The sequence below is a fragment of the Symphalangus syndactylus genome, chromosome 3 (genome assembly GCF_028878055.3).
Source record: "Symphalangus syndactylus isolate Jambi chromosome 3, NHGRI_mSymSyn1-v2.1_pri, whole genome shotgun sequence".
Lineage (NCBI taxonomy): Eukaryota > Metazoa > Chordata > Mammalia > Primates > Hylobatidae > Symphalangus > Symphalangus syndactylus.
The window spans coordinates 88,132,934-88,158,858 of record NC_072425.2 but is presented as its reverse complement, the minus strand read 5'-3'; the positions used below and the strand labels follow the sequence as shown (position 1 = coordinate 88,158,858).

General features: G+C 39.3%; 1 protein-coding gene across 1 annotated transcript in view; it reads left to right on the top strand.

The window, feature by feature from the left end:
- The window catches only part of DNAH11 (dynein axonemal heavy chain 11), a 366,891-nt gene that overhangs the window by 10,126 nt on the left and 330,840 nt on the right, over positions 1-25,925 (top strand). Inside the window, exons 3-8 of the mRNA XM_055272477.2 lie at positions 11,907-12,103; positions 12,708-12,897; positions 14,166-14,265; positions 17,246-17,457; positions 23,112-23,342; positions 24,858-25,025. Coding sequence (XP_055128452.1) covers positions 11,907-12,103; positions 12,708-12,897; positions 14,166-14,265; positions 17,246-17,457; positions 23,112-23,342; positions 24,858-25,025 — 1,098 coding nt within the window. The remainder of the gene's footprint in view (positions 1-11,906; positions 12,104-12,707; positions 12,898-14,165; positions 14,266-17,245; positions 17,458-23,111; positions 23,343-24,857; positions 25,026-25,925) is intronic.

Here is a 25,925-nt window from a genome sequence, read left to right as displayed (position 1 = left end):
TTTGTAAGGGTGTGATTTTTAACTCTCCCCTGTTGCCTTTTCTAATCCAAACAAGGTTATTAATTTTCTTTCCTCCTCCTCTTTTGGGAGGCCCATTATTTTATTTGTCCTTCCTTTATTCCTAATCCTAAACCCAATCCCACAATCAGATTTCCACCCAGGATGTTAGTTTCTGCTTTAGGAACATATAAGAGTGACCAGTTTGTTTTGGTCCCAGTCTAATTAACATTTTCTTGAATATCAGAACCTGAAATCCCTCCCCTTTTACCTGATACTATCAGTTTTTCCTTAGAGAGTTCTGTACCCCTTGGTTGGTGACTTAGGGAGGAGTGATCCACACCAGTATCAACCAAAAATGTCACTTCTTCTCCCTCGGGTCCCACCTTCAAATTTATTCAGGGTTCCTGGTGGGACCTACTCAGAAGGAACTCTCCCCCCAGTCTTCATCAGCGGTCATGAGGTGGATCACCATTTCTTTTTTTCCATTTAGGACATTCCTTTTTTAAATGCCCTGGCTTTACATACTTGTAACATCCCCTCATAGTCTTAGGAGCTTTTCCATGTATTTCCCTTCTTTCTTTGTGTCGAAATCTATCATTCTCCTTGTCTCCTTCGAGGAGGATCTTGATCTAACCTTTTTTTGACTACCTCTTCCACAGTGGAACCATGAGTTTCATTTTTATTTATGCTTCTTTTCCTCTCTCCCTACAAAGACCTTCTGAGCCTCCCTTAGTAATTTCTCAATTGGTTTCTCATCCCATCCATTAATCCTTTGTAATTTTTTTTTAATATCAGCTCTTTCTTACAAAGTTAACCTTCAAAAGGCCTTGCCCTACTGGGTCCTCTGGATCTAATCTGGAGTATTAGATCCAGATCTATATATATATATATTAGATCTAATCCTGATCTAATCAGGAATGCAGAGGAAGTTTCCTCTTTTGGTTTTTGTTGAATCTCCAATGCCTTTGAGACCTTTCATGTCCCAGTAGTGGACTTTTTGATCCTTTTTATTATTAGTTCCCTGAGGTTCTGCATTTGTGTCTGTTCTTTGGGATTTTTTTTTTTTTTTTGAGGGAGAGTCTCACTCTGTTGCCCAAGCTGGAGTGCAATGGTGCAATCTTGGCTCACTGCAACCTCCACCTCCCAGGTTTAAGTGATTCTCCTGCCGCAGCCTCCTGAGTAGCTGAGATTACAGGTGCGTACCACCATGCCTGGCTAATTTTTGTATTTTTTAGTAGAGATGAGGTTTTGCCATGTTGGCTAGGCTGGTCTTGAGGCCCTGACCTCAGGTGATCCACCCACCTCGGCCTCCCAGCCTGCTGGGATTACAGGCATGAGCCCTGCACCTGGCCCCTGGGATCATTATTATCTCCTTTGGGATTGACATTTGGAAAGTTTTGTTCAACTGGCAAGACTTCTTGCCGGGCGGGTTGTTACCTCTCCCAGATGGTTGTGGCCCCTCTCCTAATCATTCCCCTTTCTTTTCCTGTGAAAAGGATACTTGTGATAGACATCATTTCAGCCCAGGTGTAAAAGCTGAATTCTAGGAATTGGTTCAGCTGGTTTGCTAAACCCAGGGGATGTTTTAGAAGTAGTTTCATCTCCTTCTTGAAATTCCTAACTTCAGTACTTGTAAGAGGAGTATTTACAAAGCCAATCTCTCCCTGTCTATGGGAGCTTCCCTAAGAGGGATTATGCTGGATGTCTGCTGTGTGGAAGGGATAGGGAAGTTCTCAATATCCCTCTTACACCATTCTAATTATTTTCTCAAATTTGGATAAGGATTTAAAGGAGCTGTTGGTTCGACTCTGCCATGGTCTGCAGGTCTTTCTTCCTCTAAACCTCCTGCTGCCTCTTGATTTTCCTGTCCCCTATTTTGTGAGACACACGGAGGGGGTATGGATGATAGGGGGTCCCAGGGCTTTTCACTGGGCAGGAGCTTTTTACTAGGCTTTTTTTCTTCTTTGAAGGGGAAATGGGGGCTAATTCCTTGATCCAGCAGAGAGTGTAACCCATCTCCTCTTGTGAGGATGGGGTTTTATCATTCATATAGAGAATTAAAGCTTGGCACACCCAATTTTTATCTGAGCCAAACTTAGGCCAAAAGACTAAAGGCTTACGAATGGGGTCTTTAGGCCAGATAAACAGCAACACTTTATCATCTTTTGCCTTTCGTTGTCCCTGATTCAAGGGTCGTCCCTCCAAACCTCATTCTTCCCAAAGGACTATCTGGGGGAATGTCAGAGGGAGTTTCTTTGGCTCCCTCTTTCCTTTGGCCCATAGGCCTAGAATTTCTGTCTCCCATTTTTGGTCAGTCTTTTGAGTCCAAGCTTTTCCCTGTGTACTCAACCCCCCACTACTGGAGGTTTCTTGCACACCCCAATTGCTTTGCCTGTCTCTGGACATGTCCCTCGTGGGAGAACAGAACTATGGATTGGGATTTGAACTCCGCACTTGCTTCATATCTATGTTATATCTCAGTTACACACACTTGACCTCTGAAAATGCCCAACCACCAAGGCAGTACTTGTAGTCCAATTTTCCTCCCTTGGCTCGTGCATGATGTTTCCTGGTTGCCAAGGTACCTGCTTTTCTCCCTGTGTTGCCTCCACTGCCTCCTGAATAACAGTCTTGGGTTTGTTTATGGCCTCTGCAGGGATCCAGGATGCCTGGACAGAGTGGGCCACTTAAATTGTGTGGGACGTGTTTCCACTCTCGGCTGGAGTCCTACTCTACACAGGCAGAGATCCCAGACGAGTCCCCAAGTTTGTGAGAAACACATTTTACCGTCCGAACCCAAAGAAGGGACTTGGAGACATGAAGAACAGTGGAAGCAAGACTTTTAATGGCGTTTTTGCAAGATTGGGTGTCTGGTAGGCAGGCACACCCAGGGGAGTTACAGCAGGTCATTTGTCTCCTAGCATGTAAGTTCTTCCCCCAGTTCCTCATTAGTTGAGTACTATGGGGTTACAATTCTCACGGACATTGCCTAAGTTTCATTATCCCTCTTATAAGGTTATACTGGTCCCTTTATCCGCTTAAGTTTTGATTTCCCAACAATGAAACTTTCTTCCCTTTTAGGGGCTTACCCATTCTCTACATTCTGTTCACTTTTTGTGACTTTCTAGGTGCATGAGCTGTGCGATTTGTCACATCTGCAGGCTGGCTGCCAGTACTTAGATTTATTATGCCTCAAAAATGGACCCTTTAAAATGTTTTCTCAGAATAGTAAATAGAGTGAAGTCTGAAACAGTACCCAGTACATTAGAAATGTTGAATAACTTTAATTTTCTTTGAGCCTGACTTCTAGAAAAAGCTGTTGTTATCAAGGATTTAATCTAGAAAACAGTCTCCAAGTAGGTAATGCATGTTCAGCCCCGCAAATCTAAACTTTTTTATCTTTCCAATTTTTATCTTAGATTCAAGGGGTACATGTACTGGTTTGTTACCTAGGTAAATTGTGTGTCATGGGAGTTTGGTATACAGAGAGTTTGTTACCCACGTAATCAGCATAGTATCCGATATGTTGTTCTTTAGTTCTCACCCTCCTGCCACCCTCCACCCTCAAGAAGACCACAGTGTCTGTTGTTCTTTTCTTTGTGTCCATGTGTACTCAATGTTTAGCTCCTGGTTATTAATATAAGTGAGAACATGCATGGCCGGGTGCAGTGGCTCATACCTGTAGTCCTACCACTTTGGGAGGCCAATGTGGGCGGATAACTTAAGGCCAGGAGGTTGAAACCAGCCTGACCAACATTGCAAAATCTCGTCTCTACTAAAATACAAAAATTAGCTGGGCATGGTGGCACATGCTTGTAACCCTGGCTACTCGGGAGGCTGAGGCAAGAGAATCACTTGAACCCAGGAGACTTGCAGGTTGGAGTGACCCGAGATCTTGTCACTGCACGTCAGCCTCGGTGACAAAGTGAGACTGTGTCTCAAAAAAAAAAAAAAAAAAAAAAGTGAGAACATACAGTATTTGGTTTTTGGTTTTTCTGGTCCCGTGTTAATTTGCTTAAGCCTAAACTCTTCAGCGTGTTTGCAACATTCTTCACAAACTACCCCTGCCTTCCTCACAGCCCGAGTGTTGCCATTTCTCTCAGGGGTATTGGCTCTATCTCCAGGATGGTCAAACTGGCAGTTTCCTACAAGCACCATACTCCCTGAGTCCCCATGATTTTTTTTTTATTTTTTTATTTTTTTATTTTACTTTAGGGTTTTAGGGTACATGTGCACAATGTGCAGGTTTGTTACATATGTATCCATGTGCCATGTTGATTTCCTGCACCCATTAACTCGTCATTTAGCATTAGGTGTATCTCCTAATGCTGTCCCTCCCCCCTCCCCCCACCCCACAACAGTCCCTGGAGTGTGATGTTCCCCTTCCTGTGTCCATGAGTTCTCATTGTTCAGTTCCCACCTATGAGTGAGAACATGCGGTGTTTGGTTTTTTGTCCTTGCGATAGTTTACTGAGAATGATGGTTTCCAGTTTCATCCATGTCCCTACAAAGGACACGAACTCATCATTTTTTATGGCTGCATAGTATTCCATGGTGTATATGTGCCACATTTTCTTAATCCAGTCTATCGTTGTTGGACATTTGGGTTGGTTCCAACTCTTTGCTATTGTGAATAGTGCTGCAATAAACATACATGTGCATGTGTCTTTATAGCAGCATGATTTATAGTCCTTTGGGTATATACCCAGTAATGGGATGGCTGGGTCAAATGGTATTTCTAGTTCTAGATCCCTGAGGAATCGCCACACTGACTTCCACAATGGTTGAACTAGTTTACAGTCCCACCAACAGTGTAAAAGTGTTCCTATTTCTCCACATCCTCTCCAGCACCTGTTGTTTCCTGATTTTTTAATGATGGCCATTCTAACTGGTGTGAGATGGTATCTCACTGTGGTTTTGATTTGCATTTCTCTGATGGCCAGTGATGATGAGCATTTCTTCATGTGTTTTCTGGCTGCATAAATGTCTTCTTTTGAGAAGTGTCTGTTCATGTCCTTTGCCCACTTTTTGGTGGGGTTGTTTGTTTTTTTCTTGTAAATTTGTTTGAGTTCATTGTAGATTCTGGATATTAGCCCTTTGTCAGATGAGTAGGTTGCAAAAATTTTCTCCCATTCTGTAGGTTGCCTGTTCATTCTGATGATAGTTTCTTTCGCTGTGCAGAAGCTCTTTAGTTTAATGAGATCCCATTTGTCGATTTTGGCTTTTGTTGCCATTGCTTTTGGTGTTTTAGACATGAAGTCCTTGCCCACGCCTATGTCCTGAATGGTATTGCCTAGGTTTTCTTGTAGGATTTTAATGGTTTTAGGTCTAACATATAAGTCTTTAATCCATCTTGAATTAATTTTTGTATAAGGTGTAAGGAAGGGATCCAGTTTCAGCTTTCTACATATGGCTAGCCAGTTTTCCCAGCACCATTTATTAAATAGGGAATCCTTTCCCCATTTCTTGTTTTTGTCAGGTTTGTCAAAGATCAGATAGTTGTAGCTATGCGGCATCATTTCTGAGGGCTCTGTTCTGTTCCATTGATCTATGTCTCTGTTGTGGTACCAGTACCATGCTGTTTTGGTTACTGTAGCCTTGTAGTATAGTTTAAAGTCAGGTAGCGTGATGCCTCCAGCTTTGTTCTTTTGGCTTAGGATTGACTTGGCGATGCGGGCTCTTTTTTGGTTCCATATGAACTTTAAAGTAGTTTTTTCCAATTCTGTGAAGAAAGTCATTGGTAGCTTGATGGGGATGGCATTGAATCTCTAAATTACCTTGGGCAGTATGGCCATTTTCACGATATTCATTCTTCCAACCCATGAGCATGGAATGTTCTTCCATTTGTTTGTATCCTCTTTTATTTCATTGAGCAGTGGTTTGTAGTTCTCCTTGAAGAGGTCCTTCACATCCCTTGTAAGTTGGATTCCTAGGTATTTTATTCTCTTTGAAGCAATTGTGAATGGGAGTTCACTCATGATTTGGCTCTCTGTTTGTCTGTGATTGGTGTACAAGAATGCTTGTGATTTTTGTACATTAATTTTGTATCCTGAGACTTTGCTGAAGTTGCTAATCAGCTTAAGGAGATTTTGGGCTGAGACAATGGGGTTTTCTAGATATACAATCATGTCATCTGCAAACAGGGACAGTTTGACTTCCTCTTTTCCTAATTGAATACCATTTATTTCCTTCTCCTGCCTGATTGCTCTGGCCAGAACTTCCAGCACTATGTTGAATAGGAGTGGTGAGAGAGGGCATCCCTGTCTTGTGCCAGTTTTCAGAGGGAATGCTTCCAGTTTTTGCCCATTCAGTATGATATTGGCTGTGGGTTTGTCGTAGATAGCTCTTATTATTTTCAGATACGTCCCATCAATACCTAATTTATTGAGAGTTTTTAGCATGAAGGGTTGTTGAATTTTGTCAAAGGCCTTTTCTGCATCTATTGAGATAATCATGTGGTTTTTGTCTTTGGTTCTGTTTATATGCTGGATTACATTTATTGATTTGCGTATGTTGAACCAGCCTTGCGTCCCAGGGATGAAGCCCACTTGATCATGGTGGATAAGCTTTTTGATGTGCTGCTGGATTCGGTTTGCCAGTATTTTATTGAGGATTTTTGCATCAATGTTCATCAAGGATATTGGTCTGAAATTCTCTTTTTTGGTTACGTCTCTGCCAGGTTTTGGTATCAGGACGATGCTGGCTTCATAAAATGTGTTAGGGAGGATTCCCTCTTTTTCTATCGATTGGAATAGTTTCAGAAGGAATGGTACCAGTTCCTCCTTGTACCTCTGGTAGAATTCAGCTGTGAATCCATCAGGTCCTGGACTCTTTTTGGTTGGTAAGCTATTGATTATTGCCACAATTTCAGAACCTGTTATTGGTCTATTCAGAGATTCAACTTCTTCCTGGTTTAGTCTTGGGAGGGTGTATTTGTCGAGGAATTTATCCATTTCTTCTAGATTTTCTAGTTTATTTGCATAGAGGTGTTTGTAGTATTCTCTGATGGTAGATTGTATTTCTGTGGGATCGGTGGTGATATCCCCTTTTTCGTTTTTTATTGCATCTATTTGATTCTTCTCTCTTTTCTTCTTTATTAGTCTTGCTAGCGGTCTATCAATTTTGTTGATCTTTTCAAAAAACCAGCTCCTGGATTCATTAATTTTTTGAAAGGTTTTTTGTGTCTCTATTTCCTTCAGTTCTGCTCTGATTTTAGTTATTTCTAGCCTTCTGCTAGCTTTTGAATGTGTTTGCTCTTGCTTTTCTAGTTCTTTTAATTGTGAAGTTAGGGTGTCAATTTTGGATCTTTCCTGCTTTCTCTTGTGGGCATTTAGTGCTATAAATTTCCCTCTACACACTGCTTTGAATGTGTCCCAGACATTCTGGTATGTTGTGTCTTTGTTCTCGTTGGTTTCAAAGAACATCTTTATTTCTGCCTTCATTTCATTATGTACCCAATAGTCATTCAGGAGCAGGTTGTTCAGTTTCCATGTAGTTGAGCGGTTTTGAGTGAGTTTCTTAATCCTGAGTTCTAGTTTGATTGCACTGTGGTCTGAGAGACAGTTTGTTATAATTTCTGTTCTTTTACATTTGCTGAGGAGAGCTTTACTTCCAACTATGTGGTCAATTTTGGAATAGGTGTGGTGTGGTGCTGAAAAAAATGTATATTCTGTTGACTTGGGGTGGAGAGTTCTGTAGATGTCTATTAGGTCCACTTTATGTAGAGCTGAGTTCAATTCCTGGATATCCTTGTTAACTTTCTGTCTCGTTGATCTGTCTAATGCTGACAGTGGGGTGTTAAAATCTCCCATTATTATTGTGTGGGAGTTTAAGTCCCTTTGTAGGTCACTGAGGACTTGCTTTATGAATCTGGGTGCTCCTGTGTTGGGTGCATATATATTTAGGATAGTTAGCTCTTCTTGTTGAATTGATCCCTTTACCATTATGTAATGGCCTTCTTTGTCTCTTTTGATCTTTGTTGGTTTGAAGTCTATTTTGTCAGAGACTAGGATTGCAACCCCTGCCTTTTTTTGTTTTCCAGTTGCTTGATAGATCTTCCTCCATCCCTTTATTTTGAGTCTATGTGTGTCTCTGCACGTGAGATGGTTTTCCGGAATACAGCACACTGATGGGTCCTTACTCCTTATCCAGTTTGCCAGTCTGGGTCTTTTGATTGGAGCATTTAGCCCATTTACATTTAACGTTAATATTGTTATGTGTGAATCTGATCCTGTCATTATGATGTTAGTTGGTTATTTTGCTCGTTAGTTGCTATAGTTTCTTCCTAGCCTCGATGGTCTTTACAATTTGGCATGTTTTTGCAGTGGCTGGTACCGGTTGTTCCTTTCCATGTTTAGTGCTTCCTTCAGGAGCTCTTTTAGGGCAGGCCTGGTGGTGACAAAATCACTCAGCGTTTGCTTGTCTGTAAAGTATTTTATTTCTCCTTCACTTATGAAGCTTAGTTTGGCGGGATAGGAAATTCTGGGTTGAAAATTCTTTTCTTTAAGAATGTTGAATATCGGCCCCCACTCTCTTCTGGCTTGTAGAGTTTCTGCCGAGAGATCAGCTATTAGTCTGATGGGCTTCCCTTTGTGGGTAACCCGACCTTTCTCTCTGGCTGCCCTTAACATTTTTTCCTTCATTTCAACTTTGATGAATCTGACAATTATGTGTCTTGGAGTTGCCCTTCTCGAGGAGTATCTTTGTGGCATTCTCTGTATTTCCTGAATCTGAATGCTGGCCTGCCTTGCTAGATTGGGGAAGTTCTCCTGGATAATATCTTGCAGAGTGTTTTCCAACTTGGTTCCATTCTCCCCATTATTTTCAGGTACACCAATCAGACGTAGGTTTGGTCTTTTCACATAGTCCCAAATTTCTTGGAGGCTTTGTTCATTTCTTTTTATTCTTTTTTCTCTAAACTTCCCTTCTCTCTTCATTTCATTCATTTCATCTTCCATCAGCGATACCCTTTCTTCCAGTTGATCACATCTGCTACTGAGGCTTCTGCAATCTTCACGTAGTTCTCGAAACTTGGCTTTCAGCTCCATCAGCTCCTTGAAGCCCTTCTCTCCATTGGTTATTCTAGTTATCCATTCTTCTAATTTTTTTTCAAAGTTTTTAACTTCTTTGCTATTGTTTTGAATTTCCTCTCGTAGCTCAGAGTAGTTTGATCGTCTGAAGCCTTCTTCTCTCAACTCATCAAAGTCATCCTCCATCCAGCTTTGTTCCGTTGCTGGTGAGGAACTGCGTTCCTTTGGAGGAGGAGAGGTGCTCTGTTTTTTAGAGTTTCCAGTTTTTTTGCTCTGTTTTTTCCCCATCTTTGTGGTTTTATCTACTTTTTGTCTTTGATGATGGTGATGTACAGATGGGTTTTTGGTGTGGATGTCCTTTCTGTTTGTTAGTTTTCCTTCTATGAGGCAGGACCCTCAGCTGCAGGTCTGTTGGAGTTTACTAGAGGTCCACTCCAGACCCTGTTTGGCTGGGTGTCAGCAGCGGTGGCTGCAGAACAGCAGATTTTCGTGAGACCACAAATTCAGCTGTCTGATAGTTCCTCTGAAAGTTTTGTCTCAGAGAAGTACCCGGTTGAATGAGGTGTCAGTCTGTCCCTACTGGGGGGGTGCCTCCCAGTTAGGCTGCTCAGGGGTGAGGGACCCACTTTAGGAGGCAGTCTGTCCGTTCTCAGATCTCCAGCTGCGTGCTGGGTGAACCACTACTCTCTTCAAAGCTGTCAGTCAGACAGGGACATTTAAGTCTGTGGAGGTTCTTGCTGAGTTTTTGTTTGTCTGTGCCCTGCCCCCAGAGGTGGAGCCTACAGAGGCAGGCAGGCCTCCTTGAGCTGTGGTGGGCTCCACCCAGTTCGAGCTTCCTGGCTGCTTTGTTTACCTAAGCAAGCCTGGGCAATGGCGGGCGCCCCTCCCCCAGCCTCGCTGCCACCTTGCAGCTTGATCTCAGACTGCTGTGCTAGCAATCAGCGAGACTCCGTGGGCATAGGACCCTCCGAGCCAGGTGCGGGACACAATCTCCTAGTGTGCCGTTTTCCAGGCCCGTTGGAAAAGCGCAGTATTCGGATGGGACTGTCCCGATATTCCAGGTGCCGTCTGTTTCCCCTTTCTTTGACTAGGAAAGGGAACTCCCTGACCCCTTGCGCTTCCCGAGTGAGGCAATGCCTCACCCTGCTTCGGCTCGCGCACAGTGCGCTTCACCGACTGTCCTGCACCCACTGTTAGGCACTCCCTAGTGAGGTGAAACCGGTACCTCAAGCAGAAATGCAGAAATCACCCGTCTTCTGTGTCGCTGGGGCTGGGAGCTGTAGACCGGAGCTGTTCCTATTCGGCCATCTTGGCTCCACCCTCGGAAAATTATCGAGTCCCCATGATTTTATCAGTGTTCTGATTTCTGGAATGCTTGTTGTCTTACTCTGTTCAGGTTGCTATCGCAAAATACGCAGATTTGATGGTATATAAATACGGGACGTTTATTTTTCACAGTTCTGGAGCTGGAAGTTCAAAATCAAGGCAGTAGTAAACTCAGGTGTCTGAAGGCTGCTTCATGGTTTGTAGATGGCCCCTTCTAGCTATGTCTTCACATGGTGGAAGGGGCGAACAAGCTCCATTGGTCCTATTTTATAGAGACACTAATCCCATTCATGAGGACTCGGCCGTCATGACAAATACACCTCCCAAACACTCCACCTCCTAATACCATCATTTTGGGGTTTGGATTTCAGTATATGAATTTTCAGAGGATACATATTGACACCATAACACCTGCCTTGCCCTGTTCTTTCGTCTTAAAGATTCAAACCAAGTAACTTTTCTGGCAAGTCTTTCTTAATACCATTCTCTTCCAGAGGCAGATATTTCTCCCATGTTTTCATATGCATCCTGGACATACCTCTAATCATGGCAGTTCTTATCTTGAGTGTCATAGTTCCAGGATCTCACCTACTGAGCTCACTGAAGGCAGGGACTATCTTGTACTAATCTCTGTATTACTAGCTTGACATGTAATGGGTGCTAAGTAGAAAAATGGTAATAATAATATTTGGAGACATTTGTTTCAACACCATTCAAAAATGAAAGTGAATTTTCAGCTTGTTTTTAGTTAACTAGAAGATTGTATCGTCAAACTAAACTCTAAAAAGGTAGAATAAACATTTTCTGAGCATTTTGGCTAATTCAAGTTTTATAGTAAAATGTTTATAAACGGGACAGATTATATATATATATTATATCAGCAAAATGAAAAAATGTTTAAAATGAATAGATACTCGAAGGGAAAACAAGAAGAGACCAACTTCATTAATGCAGCATTCTCTTGTTAATTACATAATATATGCCAGGCTCTAGAAATAGGAAAAATACTTTTTCAGAGTTTTTACATATTTTCATTGATGTTTCCCATTTCATGGTAGAAGGAATTCTGAATAAGGTCCATGTAGCTGAATAAACATCTTTCTGACTACCCAAACTTTAATCCTCTGGGATGCCACCTAGGGCTTGAGAAGATTAATTTACTTCTAGCTTCCATATAATTCAGAAAGATTGTTTTCATTAATAGGCCTGCCAGTGTGCTCAGTTTGCATTATGAGGGTGGTTTACTTACTTGACATAGCTGCTTATTTCATACAGTGTTTGAGTTATTGGGAACCTCCACAAATGTTTGATAAATGGGTGAATGAATGAACAAGCAGTATGCTAATTCCACTTTGACAGAATTTATGTCTAATTGATTCAATCTAAGTGGGTCACTGACTTTGTCCTCTCTTTGTAGATTTGATATCATTGGATGATATTTATGAAATTGGACAGTTTTGTTGCCAATTTTGTACGACAAGAAAATCTTTGAAGGAATGCATTGTCTGTGAATTAATTTAACTGCTTTTAACAATGTTTCTCTTTCTCTAGATTTTAGTGCCAGTTCTTTCTAATAAGAACAACCATAAGTCCTGGTCCTGTTTTACTTCACAAGATATGGAATATCACATAGAAGTCATGAAAAATAAGATGTATATTTTTAGAGGCAAAATGTCTAGAAGAACTCTTCTACCAATTCCCACTGTTGCAGGAAAGATTGATCTGGATCAGAATTGTTCAGAGAACAAGTACGTAACAGTACAATATATACAGGATATTAAAGTGGAGAGCCAGGCCAGCACAGTGGCTCACGCCTGTAATCCCAGCAATTTGGAGGCTGAGGTGGGAGGGTTGCTGGAGCCCAGGAGTTCAAGACTAGCCTGGGCAACATAGTGAGATCTCATCTCCACAAATAAAATAAAATGGAAAGTCAGCATACCCATTTAATATCACACCCCTAGCAAACCCATTAGCAAATAGAGAATTACAACTACATCATATTTTTAAAATAAGTGCAGAAACACCATGCGTATTATTTCCTTTCAAAGTATGCTTTTAAAAAGCAGATTACACAAAAAGCAAACTGTAGTAATTGCCATGCCAGTAACATTATTCCTTTAGTAAAATGGTTTTTGAGGATATAATTCTTTAACAATGTTTTTTGAGGTTAGAGATATGTCAATGACAGAATAATGTAACCCCACAACTCAAATCAAGACCATAAAAATAATGGACTTTCAAGAATTTAGTTTTAGGAAACTAGTTTATGGATGCCTAAAATAACTATTAAAATCTATGTCTGTGGATAAAATGATTCGTGTTTGAATTATTTTATTATCTTAATGTTTGTAGGCCACAGTCAAATGAAAGGATAATACTTCATGCAATTGAATCTGTGGTTATTGAATGGTCACATCAAATCCAAGAAATTATAGAAAGAGATTCTGTGCAGCGTTTGTTGAATGGTCTTCACTTGTCTCCTCAAGCAGAACTAGATTTCTGGGTGATGAGGAGAGAAAATCTGTCATGCATTTATGATCAAGTAAGTAGATAGCCCTAGAAATTGTAAATTAAATTAGCAAAGTCTCCTGAGCTGCAATGACCAATAGTTTTAAAGATTTAACACACTGTCTTTGTATAATTTACTGGTCTGCCCTCTTTTCTTAATCCAGAGTTCTGTATGTGTGGCGTGCACTTTTGATATTAAAGTAACTTTGCCTTTATGAGAATATTTTGACAGCGTTTGACATGATTTGAAATATTGTGCTACCCTGGAAGAGCAGTACTTATCCAGGGAAATGTTGAGGACTGGAAAATTTAATTAGTCAACTTAATTAATTTGGGAAGGAGTGAGGTCTTGTTTGGTAGAGAGACACAGCTTTGGAAAGACTAACTTTGGTTCCTCTGCTGGGTGCTTGCCATACAAATTACTTAAGGTTCTAAAAGTTAAGACATCCACTCACATGTCTTTTGGAGATTTTCTGAAACAGAAATTTTATATGGAAAAATTAATATTTTACATATATAATGTATTAGGTTCTCTAGATGGATCAACTAATAGGATATATGTATATATGAAAGGGAGTTTATTAAGGAGAATTGACTCACAGGATCACAAGGTAAAATTCTACAATAGGCCGTCTGTAAGTTGAGGAGCAAGGGAGCCACTTGTGAATCAGTCTGAGTCCCAAAACCTCAAAAGTAGTGAAGCCAACAGTACAGCCTTCAGTCTGTGGCCAAAGGCCCAAGAGCCCCTGGCAAACCACTGGTGTAAGTCCAAGAGTCCAAAAGCTGAAGAACTTGGATTCTGATGTTCAAGGGCAGGAAGCATCCAGCATGGGAGAAAGATGAAGGCCAGAAGACTCAGCAAGTCTGCTTTTCCATCTTCTCCTGCCTGCTCTATTCTTGCCGCTCTGGCAGCTGATTAGATGGTGCCCACCCAGATTGAGGGTGGGTCTGTCTCTCCCAGTCCATTGACTCCAAATATTAATCTCCTTTGGCAACACCCTCACAGACACACCCAGGAACAATACTTTGCATCCTTCAATCCAATCAAGTTGACACTCAATTATAACTATCACATATAATAATATATATCCAAATTAAAGAACTTAAATGCAAAATAAAATGCAAGGCTAGAAAAAAATGTATTTTAAAAATTATTTTCAACTTGAAACCAGATATAACTTTGAATGTTAAACACCGAATCACTTGTGAGTGAAATAGAATTTAAATATTTTATTACAGAATGCATGTATTTAGTAATCGAGTTTATATTTATTGAAGTTTTTTTTTTTTCCTTTAACTTAGCTTCAGGCACCTATTGTCCTCAAAATGGTTAAGATCCTGACAACCAAACAAAGCAGCTATTTTCCTACTCTGAAGGACATTTTTCTGGCTGTGGAAAATGGTAAGACTCTTTTTCCTCAGCCTGGCATCAATATCACCATCTGCTCATGATCTAGCCCCTGCCTGCTCGGCCTTGACATTTACCCTTCCGCCATGTTTGTGGAGTGATTGCCGTTGGCTCTCTGATGATAAATTCATCTCACCCTTTGTACTTTATTGTTCACCCATACTAAACTACTTTTAGTTTATCTGGTATGTAGTAGATACCTGCCAAAGTGGCTCCAGATTGAAATGTTAATTAGACTGTTTGTGGAGGAGTGAGGCCTTCAGTATTTAGCAGAGGAAAAAAAAATAACTCTGGATAGAGGTTTTCCAATCAACAGATTGAGCTATGATGAGTCTAGTTATTCACCAGTTCACTTCTCTGAGTGTGCTTGATATCCACCAGTTATTTAGCTTGCAAACACTCAAAGCCATCATTGAAGTTTTCGTGAAGATTAAATGTATGGAGTGGAGGATTTGTTGAATTTTGAATAGACAATGCATGCATCTTACTACAAACCAGGAATCATAAAATGATATCCAGTTGACAGTCTTCTCACCATCCTTGTCCTTCCGGTATCTAGTTTCAGCCCCACCCAAAGATGACAACCCTGCTTAGTTCCTTGATTTCTGTTCATGTTTCTTTGCACATGCATGAGCATTTACTTATGGATATACATGATACTGAGGTTTTAAATAATAAAATTGGAGATAATATGGACAAGCAACTTTTTTTTGTTTCTAACACTAAAAAGTTTATTTTTCCCACGTGATATTTGGAGAGTTACGAAATACTGAAAATTCACTTCAAAAATGTTTTAATACATCTTCAGGGTTTTCTGCATGAATTCTGTTTAAAAAGAGGGCATAAGATAAGGAGGAATATATGTACCAGGGGCTCTATAAGATCTGAATTCCTGTCCCAACCCCGCTTACTGAGCATTTTAAATTTGCTAAGCCTCTGGTTTTTCACTGGCCAAATTGGCCTATTAACACCTTCCTTGAAGAATTGCTACGTGGATTTGGTATTTCTCAATCTTGTCACGATCAACATTTTGGGTTAGATAATTTTTTGTTGTGGGGGGCCATCTTACATATTGTGGAATATTTAGCAGTATCTCTGGCCTTTACCTGCTGGCCTCATCCCTGTTGTGATGATCATAAATGTCTCCAGACATGGCCAAATGTCCCCTGGGGGCAAGATTTCTCCTGGTTGAGAACCACTGGGTTAGGGATAGCATATTATACACTATACAAGGTACTGGATAGGTACTAAGTATGCTTCAATAAATAGAAGCTGTTGGCATTTTTTTTTTCTGTGTTAGCATAGGATGAAAATTTTCTCTGGATGCAGCTTCTGCAGGAATGAATCCCAGGGGTCCTCTGAACCTTATGCGTGTGGGGCCTGGAGATACAGAAAAAAAACACTTCTCAGTAGAACAAGTGGCCCAGTGGCCCAGACCCATGGTCAAGTTGGAGGACGAAAGCTCTTCTCAAAGACACACTTCAGGCATTGTGGAATCACCAGACATGCTGATCACATTTTAAGGACACTTAATATTTAAGGGCACTTACCTACTAGATACAATTATTTAATTTTGACATAAACATTGATAAAAATACTAATTTTGAAACATGAGTACATCTGGAAAAGAAAATAATTCCTGGACATTCTTTTTATTCTCAGGGCTTTATTGTTACATAGACAGATTAATTGGTTACACATCAAGTGGCTGGGTGTGTCCTTGACTCCTGGTGACAAAATTCAGCAGGGTTTTTTTTTGTTCTTGACACAAGTCTTTTGGGTTAACATCAAAAACTAGAATTTACTTGACCTTGTTTCCTACTTTCATAATAAAATTTGTTCTGAGTTCATCAAGGGTATTTGTAGCCTTGGGAGCAAAATGGAATCTCATGGAGATCCATTTAGGGTATATTAAAGGGACCAGTGCTAAGCAAGAGAAAACTTTGGATTCGATTAACCAGTCATTAATGAGAGTTAAATATTTAAATGTTTTTTTCATATCCATAGCATTTTTTTGATTTTTTTCTTCCTTTTTCTTTTTTGGAGACAGGGTCTTGCTCTGTTGCCCAGGCTGGACTGCAGTGGTATGATCATGGCTCACTGCAGCCTCGACCTCCCAGGCTCAAGTAATTCTTCCACCTCAGCCTCCTGAGGAGCTGGGACCACAGGCAACTGCTACCATGCCCAGCTAATTTTTAAGTTTTTTGTAGAGATGGGGTCTTGCTATGTTGCCCAGGCTGGTTTCAAATTCTTAGACACAACTAATCCTTCCAAAGTGCTGGGATTACAAGCATGAACCACTGCACCTGGCATTTACCATGTTTAACATTTGTTTTATTGAAATGAACTTCACATAACATAAAATTAACAATTTTAAAGTATATAATTCATTCAAGTTTTAGTACATTCATGATGTTGTACAACCTCACCTCTGTTGAGTTTCAAAATACTTTAATCACTGTACTTAACAATTTTAAGTTAAACCTTTATTAATGATATAATTTTTCTTAATCATTGCATGAGTTACTGTCATAGGAAACTGGAATGAGAGAGTAAACAATTCAATTGTGCTCATACCAAGTTCCTAGAAGGAATTAACATTCTAGTGATGAAGTTTGTAATCCAAGCCATAAAGTGATAACATTGCAGAGAGGTTTTATTCCCACAGTTTCCACAGGGTTGAGTAAATTTCTTTAGACTCCAGAGGTATTTTCCCCTTCGGTTTTCCATCACAATTTATTTATGCTATGTGGGTAACTAGATCAGTGCTCTCCCAAATGACTGAGTTACAGATGGACGTGTCTAAAGTCTTCCAAATTGCTCATGTGTAGATTGTAGGATAAGTAATATAAAGGGAACTATGACAACATTTAAGTGTGGCCGTGTTGTTTTACATGGCTCTCTTCTACATGTAAAGTGAATTTAGAAAAAAAAATAAACCAGAATCACTTTAATGATGGTTCTTTGCTTTCAGCCCTTCTCGAAGCCCAAGATGTGGAAATTTACCTGAGACCTCTGAGGAGACACATCCAATGTCTCCAGGAGACGGAATTCCCACAGACCCGCATATTAATCGCTCCATTATTTCATACCATCTGTCTGATCTGGAGTCATTCTAAGTTTTATAACACCCCAGCTCGGGTTATAGTTTTATTGCAAGAGTTTTGTAATCTCTTCATTAACCAGGTATGAAGCATCAGAAAACAGGAACAATAAGAATTGTTGCTGTGAGGTAGGTTTTACGAGACTAGTGAAGAATAATCTAGTATACGGTAAGAACACCATCGTTTTCTTTTTTCAGAAAGGACATTTATGGTAACAAAGGTCAGGTAACCTTTTAATCCTAAATGGCAGGAAGCTGTGAAAATAAGTCAGACATAATCAAAGGACAAGTTGTTGCTTGGTTTTGTTTAACATCTGTACCTTTCTTCAAAAGGCTTTAAGGCAGCTTCCAGCAAAAGAAAGACATGTGTAGTACCTTCTTTGTAGCCTTCCCTTCGGTTTTCACAGAAACACTGGCTGATAAAAGCCTTTTGGAAAGTGTGGTAAGTTAAGAGCATCTGGCAAAAAGAAAATCCAAAAAAAGTAGAATTGTGTTGAAAAAATTCTGATTCATTGTTGATCTTTTAAAATCTCTTTTATAATTGTTTCTCTATTCCTTACTGAACCTGCAAAATGTTAAAAAAAAAAATTTTTTTAAAAAAAGGACCACCTCCCTCTGTGTCCTCATCCTGTCTGTGTGAATGTAGATTCTTCCATGTTCACAGTACCAGAGGGTATTACATAATTTGAGAGCTAAAAGATACTTGGATGCTACATAATCCAGTGGTTCTTATTTGGAACCACTTAGTCTTAATCTGCTCAGGCTGCCATAGCAAAGTACTATGGACTGGGTAGGTTAAACATCAAAAATTTATTTTCTCACAGTTCCAGAGGCTGAAAGTCTGAGATGAGAGTGCCAGCGTGCTCAGGTTCTGGTGAGGGCCCTCTTCCTGGCTTGCTGATGGCTGGCTGCCTTCTCACTGTGTCCTCACTTGGCCATTTTCCTCTTATAAGACCACAGTCCTATCGGATTTAGGCCCCATCTTTATAACCTCATTTAATCACAGTTACCTCCTAAAGACCCTATATCCAGATACAGTCACATTGGGAGTTAGGCTTTCAATATTTATCAATTTGAATGGACACAATTCAGATATTTTTCAAATGAATTAACCAAGACTTGAAAAATGATGTTATTTGCTCAATTTCCCTGAGAAGTTAGGAGGAAAGCCAGACCAAAGAACAGGTCTGCAGACTTGCAGCTTAGCATTTCTGGAGTATGAGGTTGCATTGTTAATATCTTTCATCTCTCTTCCCTCTCTGATTCTGAAAAGATAGAGTGGTGTGTGGGAAAGGCTTTGGACCTAGACCAACCTGGATGCAAATCTAATTGACTCACTTAAGGGAAGTTAAATTACTCCTCAGTTTCCACATCTGTCAGTGGGGATGATGGCTAGTCCGTGGCTATTGCAAGGATTCAAAGATAACCTAAGTGAAATGCCCAGCATAGTGCTTGGTGTTTAATCGAGGCTCAGTAAATGTTAGTTGCCTTTTGTTCTTTTACCCAAACTATTGACTTACAGGCTAGTTGCAGCTGTTGGTAGTAGATAACAAGAAGTCGATTCCTTGCTATATTTTACCATCATCTCGTCTGGTTTTGTTCAATATCTGTTACTCTGTTGGGCAAACTCTGTTTTGCCCTTTTGTTAAACAGGTTCCCTGGGCCTTAATGGTGTAAAACACCACAATCCCTGTTGCAGGGCCAAAAACTATAACCACCACTTCCCCCAAACCCCTTTTTAGGGACCTATTTCTCATTTTGAGATTAATTGAAACTGTTTCACTGTAAATCCTTGTTAATGTATAAATCACAGAGGAGACCATTTGTTGGCACAGGTGACTTATTTTAAGTCCTGTTTACCTGTAAGCCTGTAAACTTCTTATCCCTGGCTTCTAGTCTATGTCAACAGCCAGAGTCTGCCAAGCTCCTGATAAAATAATGTGGCTTCTCTTGTTCTTTAGTTCTGGCTTCTATCCAAAGGTTTCATTGACCCAATTCCTTTGATTCTATGAACGGCAGATTTCAGACTTTGTGGTAATATGCCCAACATGTTAGGAGTCAAAAGTTAACAATTAGCCAATGTCCATAGCTGGTTCCCTGAAGCACTAACCACCCTGCTACCAATTTTACTACTTTTATATAGTTACTTAACAAACATTATATAGTACTTATTTTGTTCAGGAGCTTTTCCAAGCCCTTTACAAAAATTCAAAAGTTAAACCCTCATAGCAACACTATGACATAGGTATTATTAGCAGCTTCATTTTATAATGGAAAAAAAAAAAACTGAAGCCTAAGAAGATAAGTAACTCTCCAACCCAGCAAGTCAGTAATACAGTTCTCACCCATTATACCATGGTCCATATTTTAAAATAAGTTTTTTTAATGTCTAAATGTGACCTAATACATGGTATGCTAATGATAATTGTAAAATATTCTCATTGCATAATGTTGGAACAATGGAAATGGTTCTGGAGTTTCATCACTCTATTATTAAAGCATTTTTATTTTTCCTTCCTCCCAAACTTACATATATTTATACATTTTATCGTGCATACAATTTTGTTCTAACTTCTTGAAAGATTATTTTGTTATTGCTGTATATGTAAGTTGCTTCCAGCCTCCTTGATTATAAACAACATGCAGAAAAAAACTATACAAAGATCCCCTCTTTGACTGGAATAATTGGCTTACTATAAATTCCTGATGTTGGTCAAAGGGTGCAATCTTTTCATGGCTCTTGAGCAATATTTAATACTTACAAGTTATTTCCTAAAAGGTTATATCAGTTACATTGTTATTATCAATGTGTAAAAGCTTTCACTATGACCTGTCAACTTGGAGCATTGCCATCTTTAAAAAAATTTGGGGTCATTTATTGGGTATCTAGTGGTAACATGTTTTTAAATTTGTACCTTACATGATACGTGTGATTACATATTTTATATTTTCTATAATTGTATTTCCTCTTGTCACCTACATGTTCTTTGCTTTCATGAATTTATTGATCAAGTTTTCATGAAAATTGAAATGCTTCCTATGTTACATATTAGAGGTCATAAGCTGATATGCTATCAGCTCATTTGGCCCAAAGATCAATGCAGTGTTTTTATTTTGTATGATATTTTTTAATGTAAAATTGTTGTTAATACTTAAATTGGATAGATCTCATTTAAATGCCAGCATTTCAGCCTCCACTGAAAACTCAGAGATCTTGCTACAGTGCTTGCACCATCCCCATAGGCGCAGCCAGTGACTGTAGCTTCAAATGCCCCTTTAGGTGAAACAGGTGCTGTCTAGATGACCATGACCTTCACTGTTCACTGTCGTTTCTGATCTACTTTACCCAGTTTCATTATATGCTTGACCCTATGACTGGAATGCCAGTCAGAGTCAGAAACCCTTTGTTACTTTAAAAGCAAATGTATTTCTTTTCTCTTGTTTTCTAGCAGTGACCATTAACATCATTATTTAGGCCAGACACATAAAAGGCATCACCTGTTCACCTTGCATGCTAGCACGGGCTTTGGTAATGGAGTCTTAATGCCTTGCCTTTCTTCTCTGGTAACCTGACTCTACTCCATGGTCCTTGTGTGTCATTACCACTCTAACCACTACCTTGTCTATTCCATGGCTTGGTGTATCTATTGTAGACATTGTCACCTACAAGATCCTAGGTGAGGAAGAGTTTAAGTCTGAGTAGTCGAGTGTGGAGTAGAGCTGTCAGGACTGAGCTAAAATAACAGTCCGTAAAAACATGCAAAAGAATAGAGAAGCAGCAGCAGGGAGATGAGCCTCAAACTAACAATATCATTGGTAAATTGGTTAATTGATCATTGGCTTATTGATAAATAAGTTGGTTAGCAGTATTTTAGTTTATAAGACCTCTGAAGTGGGACTAGTTCATCCTAAATCTAGTGGCTTTTAGCTTGTTTGTGCTGGTACCATTAAGTATGAGATGATAGAGGTGGTGTGGTGTACCCACATGCTCCAGAGTGGGTACTGTGAGAGGGAGAAAAGAATTTAGAGTTTATGAGCTAAAAGGGATTTTGAGGTTCACCTAATTCATTTCCCTCATTTTGCAGCTAAGGAACTAGATCCTCTGAGACAGCTTAACTAGTATCACAAAAGTAGTTCGTGGCCCCTAGTAGAGTCACAGCCAGCGCCTGCATCAGGTCATGCTTTTTCCTTCACACACTCTGCCTCCCTATGCAAGGAGACAGACTGGGTGTTTTCATTTAGGACATTAAGTACTGTCTTAGGAGGCCTTACTCAACAGTGGGCTGTATGAACAGGAGGTTCCTTGTCTATGATTGTCTCATCTATGTGAGGGCCAGCCAGGAAGCACAGGAATAAACATTAAGCATGGCTTGTCCTAGGGATGTTACTTTAAATACAAGTAATTAGGTAAGAGGGGGCTGCTAAAGCAGAAAGGGCCGCTCAAGCAAAAGATGGAGTTGTTTGCCATAGATTTTTCAGCATCCTAAAAAGACACATTTACTATAAAGAATACATAGAGATAAAGGTATATGGAATGCACCGTATGCCATACCGAAGTGTAAACTCTTTTAAAATTCACGTTGCTAAGGGATTCCTGGTGGTTCTCTTCACTGTCCTGAATGACTTGCTATTATAGCAGCCCTCATGTGGAGGTTAATTTTCTATCTAACCTGACTGGGAAATAAAAGCATAGATTGGGAAGGAGTCTAATCAGTATGGATTTTAGACACTAAATGAATGATTTTCTTATTGCCTTACAAATTCATGGCACAGAGCCTATATTGCATGTAAAAGTGTTTTCATTAACGGGAAATGAAAGGTCATGTGCCTACATTTAGGGAAGAAGTGCTTCCCTCTGCTATTTTGAACTCAGGGCTTTCATTACATTATCCATTGACATCTTGAACAACTTTCTAAGCAACCACAAAATTGAAGGCACACAAATTAAACCTATAATTTATATGAGGTTAAGATGCATCAGGAAGAGGTAGCATACAAAAGAACCTTCAGAATGCAGAGGTTATTGGTCCTTGGAGAGGGGAATTCTGAATGTTTATACCCAATATGAAGAGAGAAGTTGGGAGTGTTGGTTGGTCCCATGAGAATTTGACCAGTGCCACATTGATCTTCTAGTCTTTTCTTGTTCTTTTATCCTTCTCTTCTCTTCCTTTCTTTTCTTCTATTCAAAGCTAGTTCATGTGGCACATGTCAGCTAGATTGTATGTCCTGTAATGTTACTTGAGCCAGAAGAGAAGTTTGCTAACTTGAAAGAATTTCCACGGTTACACACTCCTAATCAGCTCTTTCTCTTTGCAAGTGGCCCTGAACTACCAGGTAAAGTGAGCATACTTTAAAAATTCATGTTCTGATAGATTTCCTTGTCTGGCTTATGTATTCTTTATATGAGAAAATGATTGTTCAGAATATTTGCTGGCAGGCACACTCATGCAAATTATATGACAGTTGTCGTATAATGAGGCTTAGCAACAATTTAGTCATTTGCTAGAATGTAAAAATCCAGAAATAGTAGGGTCTCCTGTATATAATTCTAACTTATACAAGTATGTCATTGAAGTCCAAGTAGCTGAATTTCTAGAATTTGTGCTTTCTTTCTTTCAGCATTGCTGGCCCAACTTTAGATACTGGCATTTAAAAATGATTCTTTGCAACAGAGACAGTTACAGGGAAAAACTATTAAACATAGTTTTGATCATCGTTCCCTTTCATTAAATCCTAGGCAATAGCTTACCTTTCACCTGAGGACCTTTTGAAGGGAGAAATAGAAGAGTCACTGGAAAAGGTGCAGGTGGCTGTTAACATCTTAAAGACTTTCAAAAACTCCTTTTTCAACCATAGAAAAAAATTGGCAAGCTATTTAATGGGAAGAAAGCTGAGACCATGGGATTTCCAGTCTCATCTGGTGTTTTGCAGATTTGACAAGTTTCTTGATCGTTTAATAAAAATAGAGGTATTCATTTTTTAATTTTATTTATTCATGTTGAAGGTGGGAGCAAAAAGCCAGTAGCTTTTCACATGATTCATGGAACAGTTTACTTTATATCATAGGTGGAGGTCTCCTTTCTCAGTGATTCTCATAAGGAGCTCAGCAGGCCAATGCTATGATGATACAAGGACATTTTTTAAATCTTTAATTTGGATTTTTTAAAAGTTCATTTTTGATACCATTATTACATTGAGTATAAGTAAATCTCTTTATATATCAGTGACTCTTAGAATTTACTAATCTGGAAGAGAGTTGTAAATCAGGAAGCAGTAAGCTAATCCTCTGTAAATAAATCCACTTTTCCTTTTATATATTTAATGCTTAAAATTGGTATTTCATACCCTAAAACCCATTGGATAATTTAAATTATCACACTATTTTTTAGTATATGAATATATGCTATACTACAAAAATATTAAAACCATTGGTAAAAATAAAACGTGGAAAAGTATGTGCTCTGTGTAAAAGTTTTCAAATACCTTAAAACCAAAAATTAAACACATACAACCTACACATTCTTACATTTGTATGGTGTCTGTTGGCTTTTTTTTTTTTTTAAAGTTTAAATTGATGACACTGCCTTATTTTCTTTGTAAAGCTCTAAGAATTTTGTGCATTGTCATTGATATAAGGTTTGTTTTATTCCATTCAAAATTAGAGCTTTTTGTCTTGAGAATTCTCATAATCACTTAAATGAGCCTGAATGCCTCTTCTGTCTCTGAATGTGAAATACCTAATGAAGGGCAGCTTATATATCCCTTCCTTAACAGTTTGCTGGGCTCGCTTTCAATAAAGCAGACTCACTGCCAAGTATGGGGTGATGAAAACAGGAGTTTTGGATATTACCTGGGGATCTGACTTACGTTTAGGAGGATATAAAATTGGGGGAGTTATATGTCTAGTTATGGTGAATTAGAGGTTGCTTCTACTGCGAGATAGTTTTTGTTTTCTTTTTTTTTGGAGACAGGGTCTCATTCTGTCACCCAGGCTGAAGTGCAGTGGTGTGAACACAGCTCACTGCAGCCTTCACCTCCTGGATCAAGTGATCCTCCCGCCTCAGCTTCTCAAGTAGCTGGGACTACAGGTGCACGCCACCATGCCTAGTTAACTTTTTCATGTTTCATAGAGACAGGGTCTTTCCTTGTTGCCCAGGTTGGTTTCAAACTCCTGGGCACAAGCGATCCTCCTGCCTTGACCTCCCAAAGTGCTGGGATTACAAGCGTGAGCCCTGTGCCTGGCCAGTGAGAGTTAATTTTTAATAAACATGAAAATGGGAGAGTAATTTTAAAAATTAGCAATGACTTTAATTTAATAATACTTATTTTCTGTCATGAAAATATTTATTTTCTGTCATGAAAATATTTATTTTCTGTCATTGACTCATTGATTTTGAACATTTGAAAATGTTCTTGATTTGAAACTTTAAAATATTTTGCTGCTCAATGTAGTGGAAAGGTCTTTACTGTGTTTTTTACAAAGGATATATTTGTCACCACTTTGGAATTTGAAAAGCTGGAAAGACTGGAATTTGGTGGTACCAAAGGAGCAATTTTAAATGGACGAGTCCACGAGATGAGTGAAGAATTTATGGAACTGTATAAACTTTTTAAACAGAGCACTTATGACCCATCTGATTGCAATAACATGGTAATGTTGTACCTTTGCATTTTCGTTTCATGGGATCCTATAATTTTATAGCTGAAAAGGAAGATAGGTCACAGTAATAATAGGGACCATCCATTCCGACATCTCTAGGACCAAAGGAGGTTAAATGACTTGCCTGAAGTCTTGTAGCTACTTAGTTAGTAGATCAGGGATCAGAACTTAAGCTTTTGCATTTTCAGTTCAGAATGATGGCTGATAAAACTGCAGACCTCAGTCTGGATTTGTATCTTGTTTGTGTATGCTAAACAGAAACTTTACACACGAATTCATTTTGATCTGATGTCCATGTAACTCGTGCTTTATTTTAGCCTTTTCTTGAATCACTGGAAATTGTTTTTGATTCACCTGAACACTTGGTTTCACCCCATTCATTACGTGTATCATTAACATGTTGGTTGTTTCTTATAATTTTTGTTATTCTTGAGAGCTGATTATAATTTCATATTTCCAGCCACAGGAAAGGGGGAACCTTTCTGATTTGAGCTGCTTCTGTGCTCTGTCAGTTCCAGCATGTTAGTAGCCAGGGAGCTACCTGTGAGCATCCCTGCAGTTCTGGGATAAAAATAGCTTCATTTTAGTTGTTTGCCAAGAACAGCGAAGCCCAAGTCCAAAAGAATGAAGATTTAGCTCTTGTTCTTATTATTGTATATGTAATGTGAGTTTATTCACTATTGTTTATATTTGGCCAAACAATTGATTCTTTGAAATGTACGAGTGCAGTATGTTAGCTTTATAAGGATGTAGTTAGCAAACTTAAGCCCTCTGAATTGTAGTCAGTTTTGGAAAGTGGAGCTAATGGTAGAAGGACACTGCTATAATAGGTGACTCTTTGCTAAACCAGGGCCCTACAGTTTGTAAAAAAGTATGAGGAACGTAGGATCA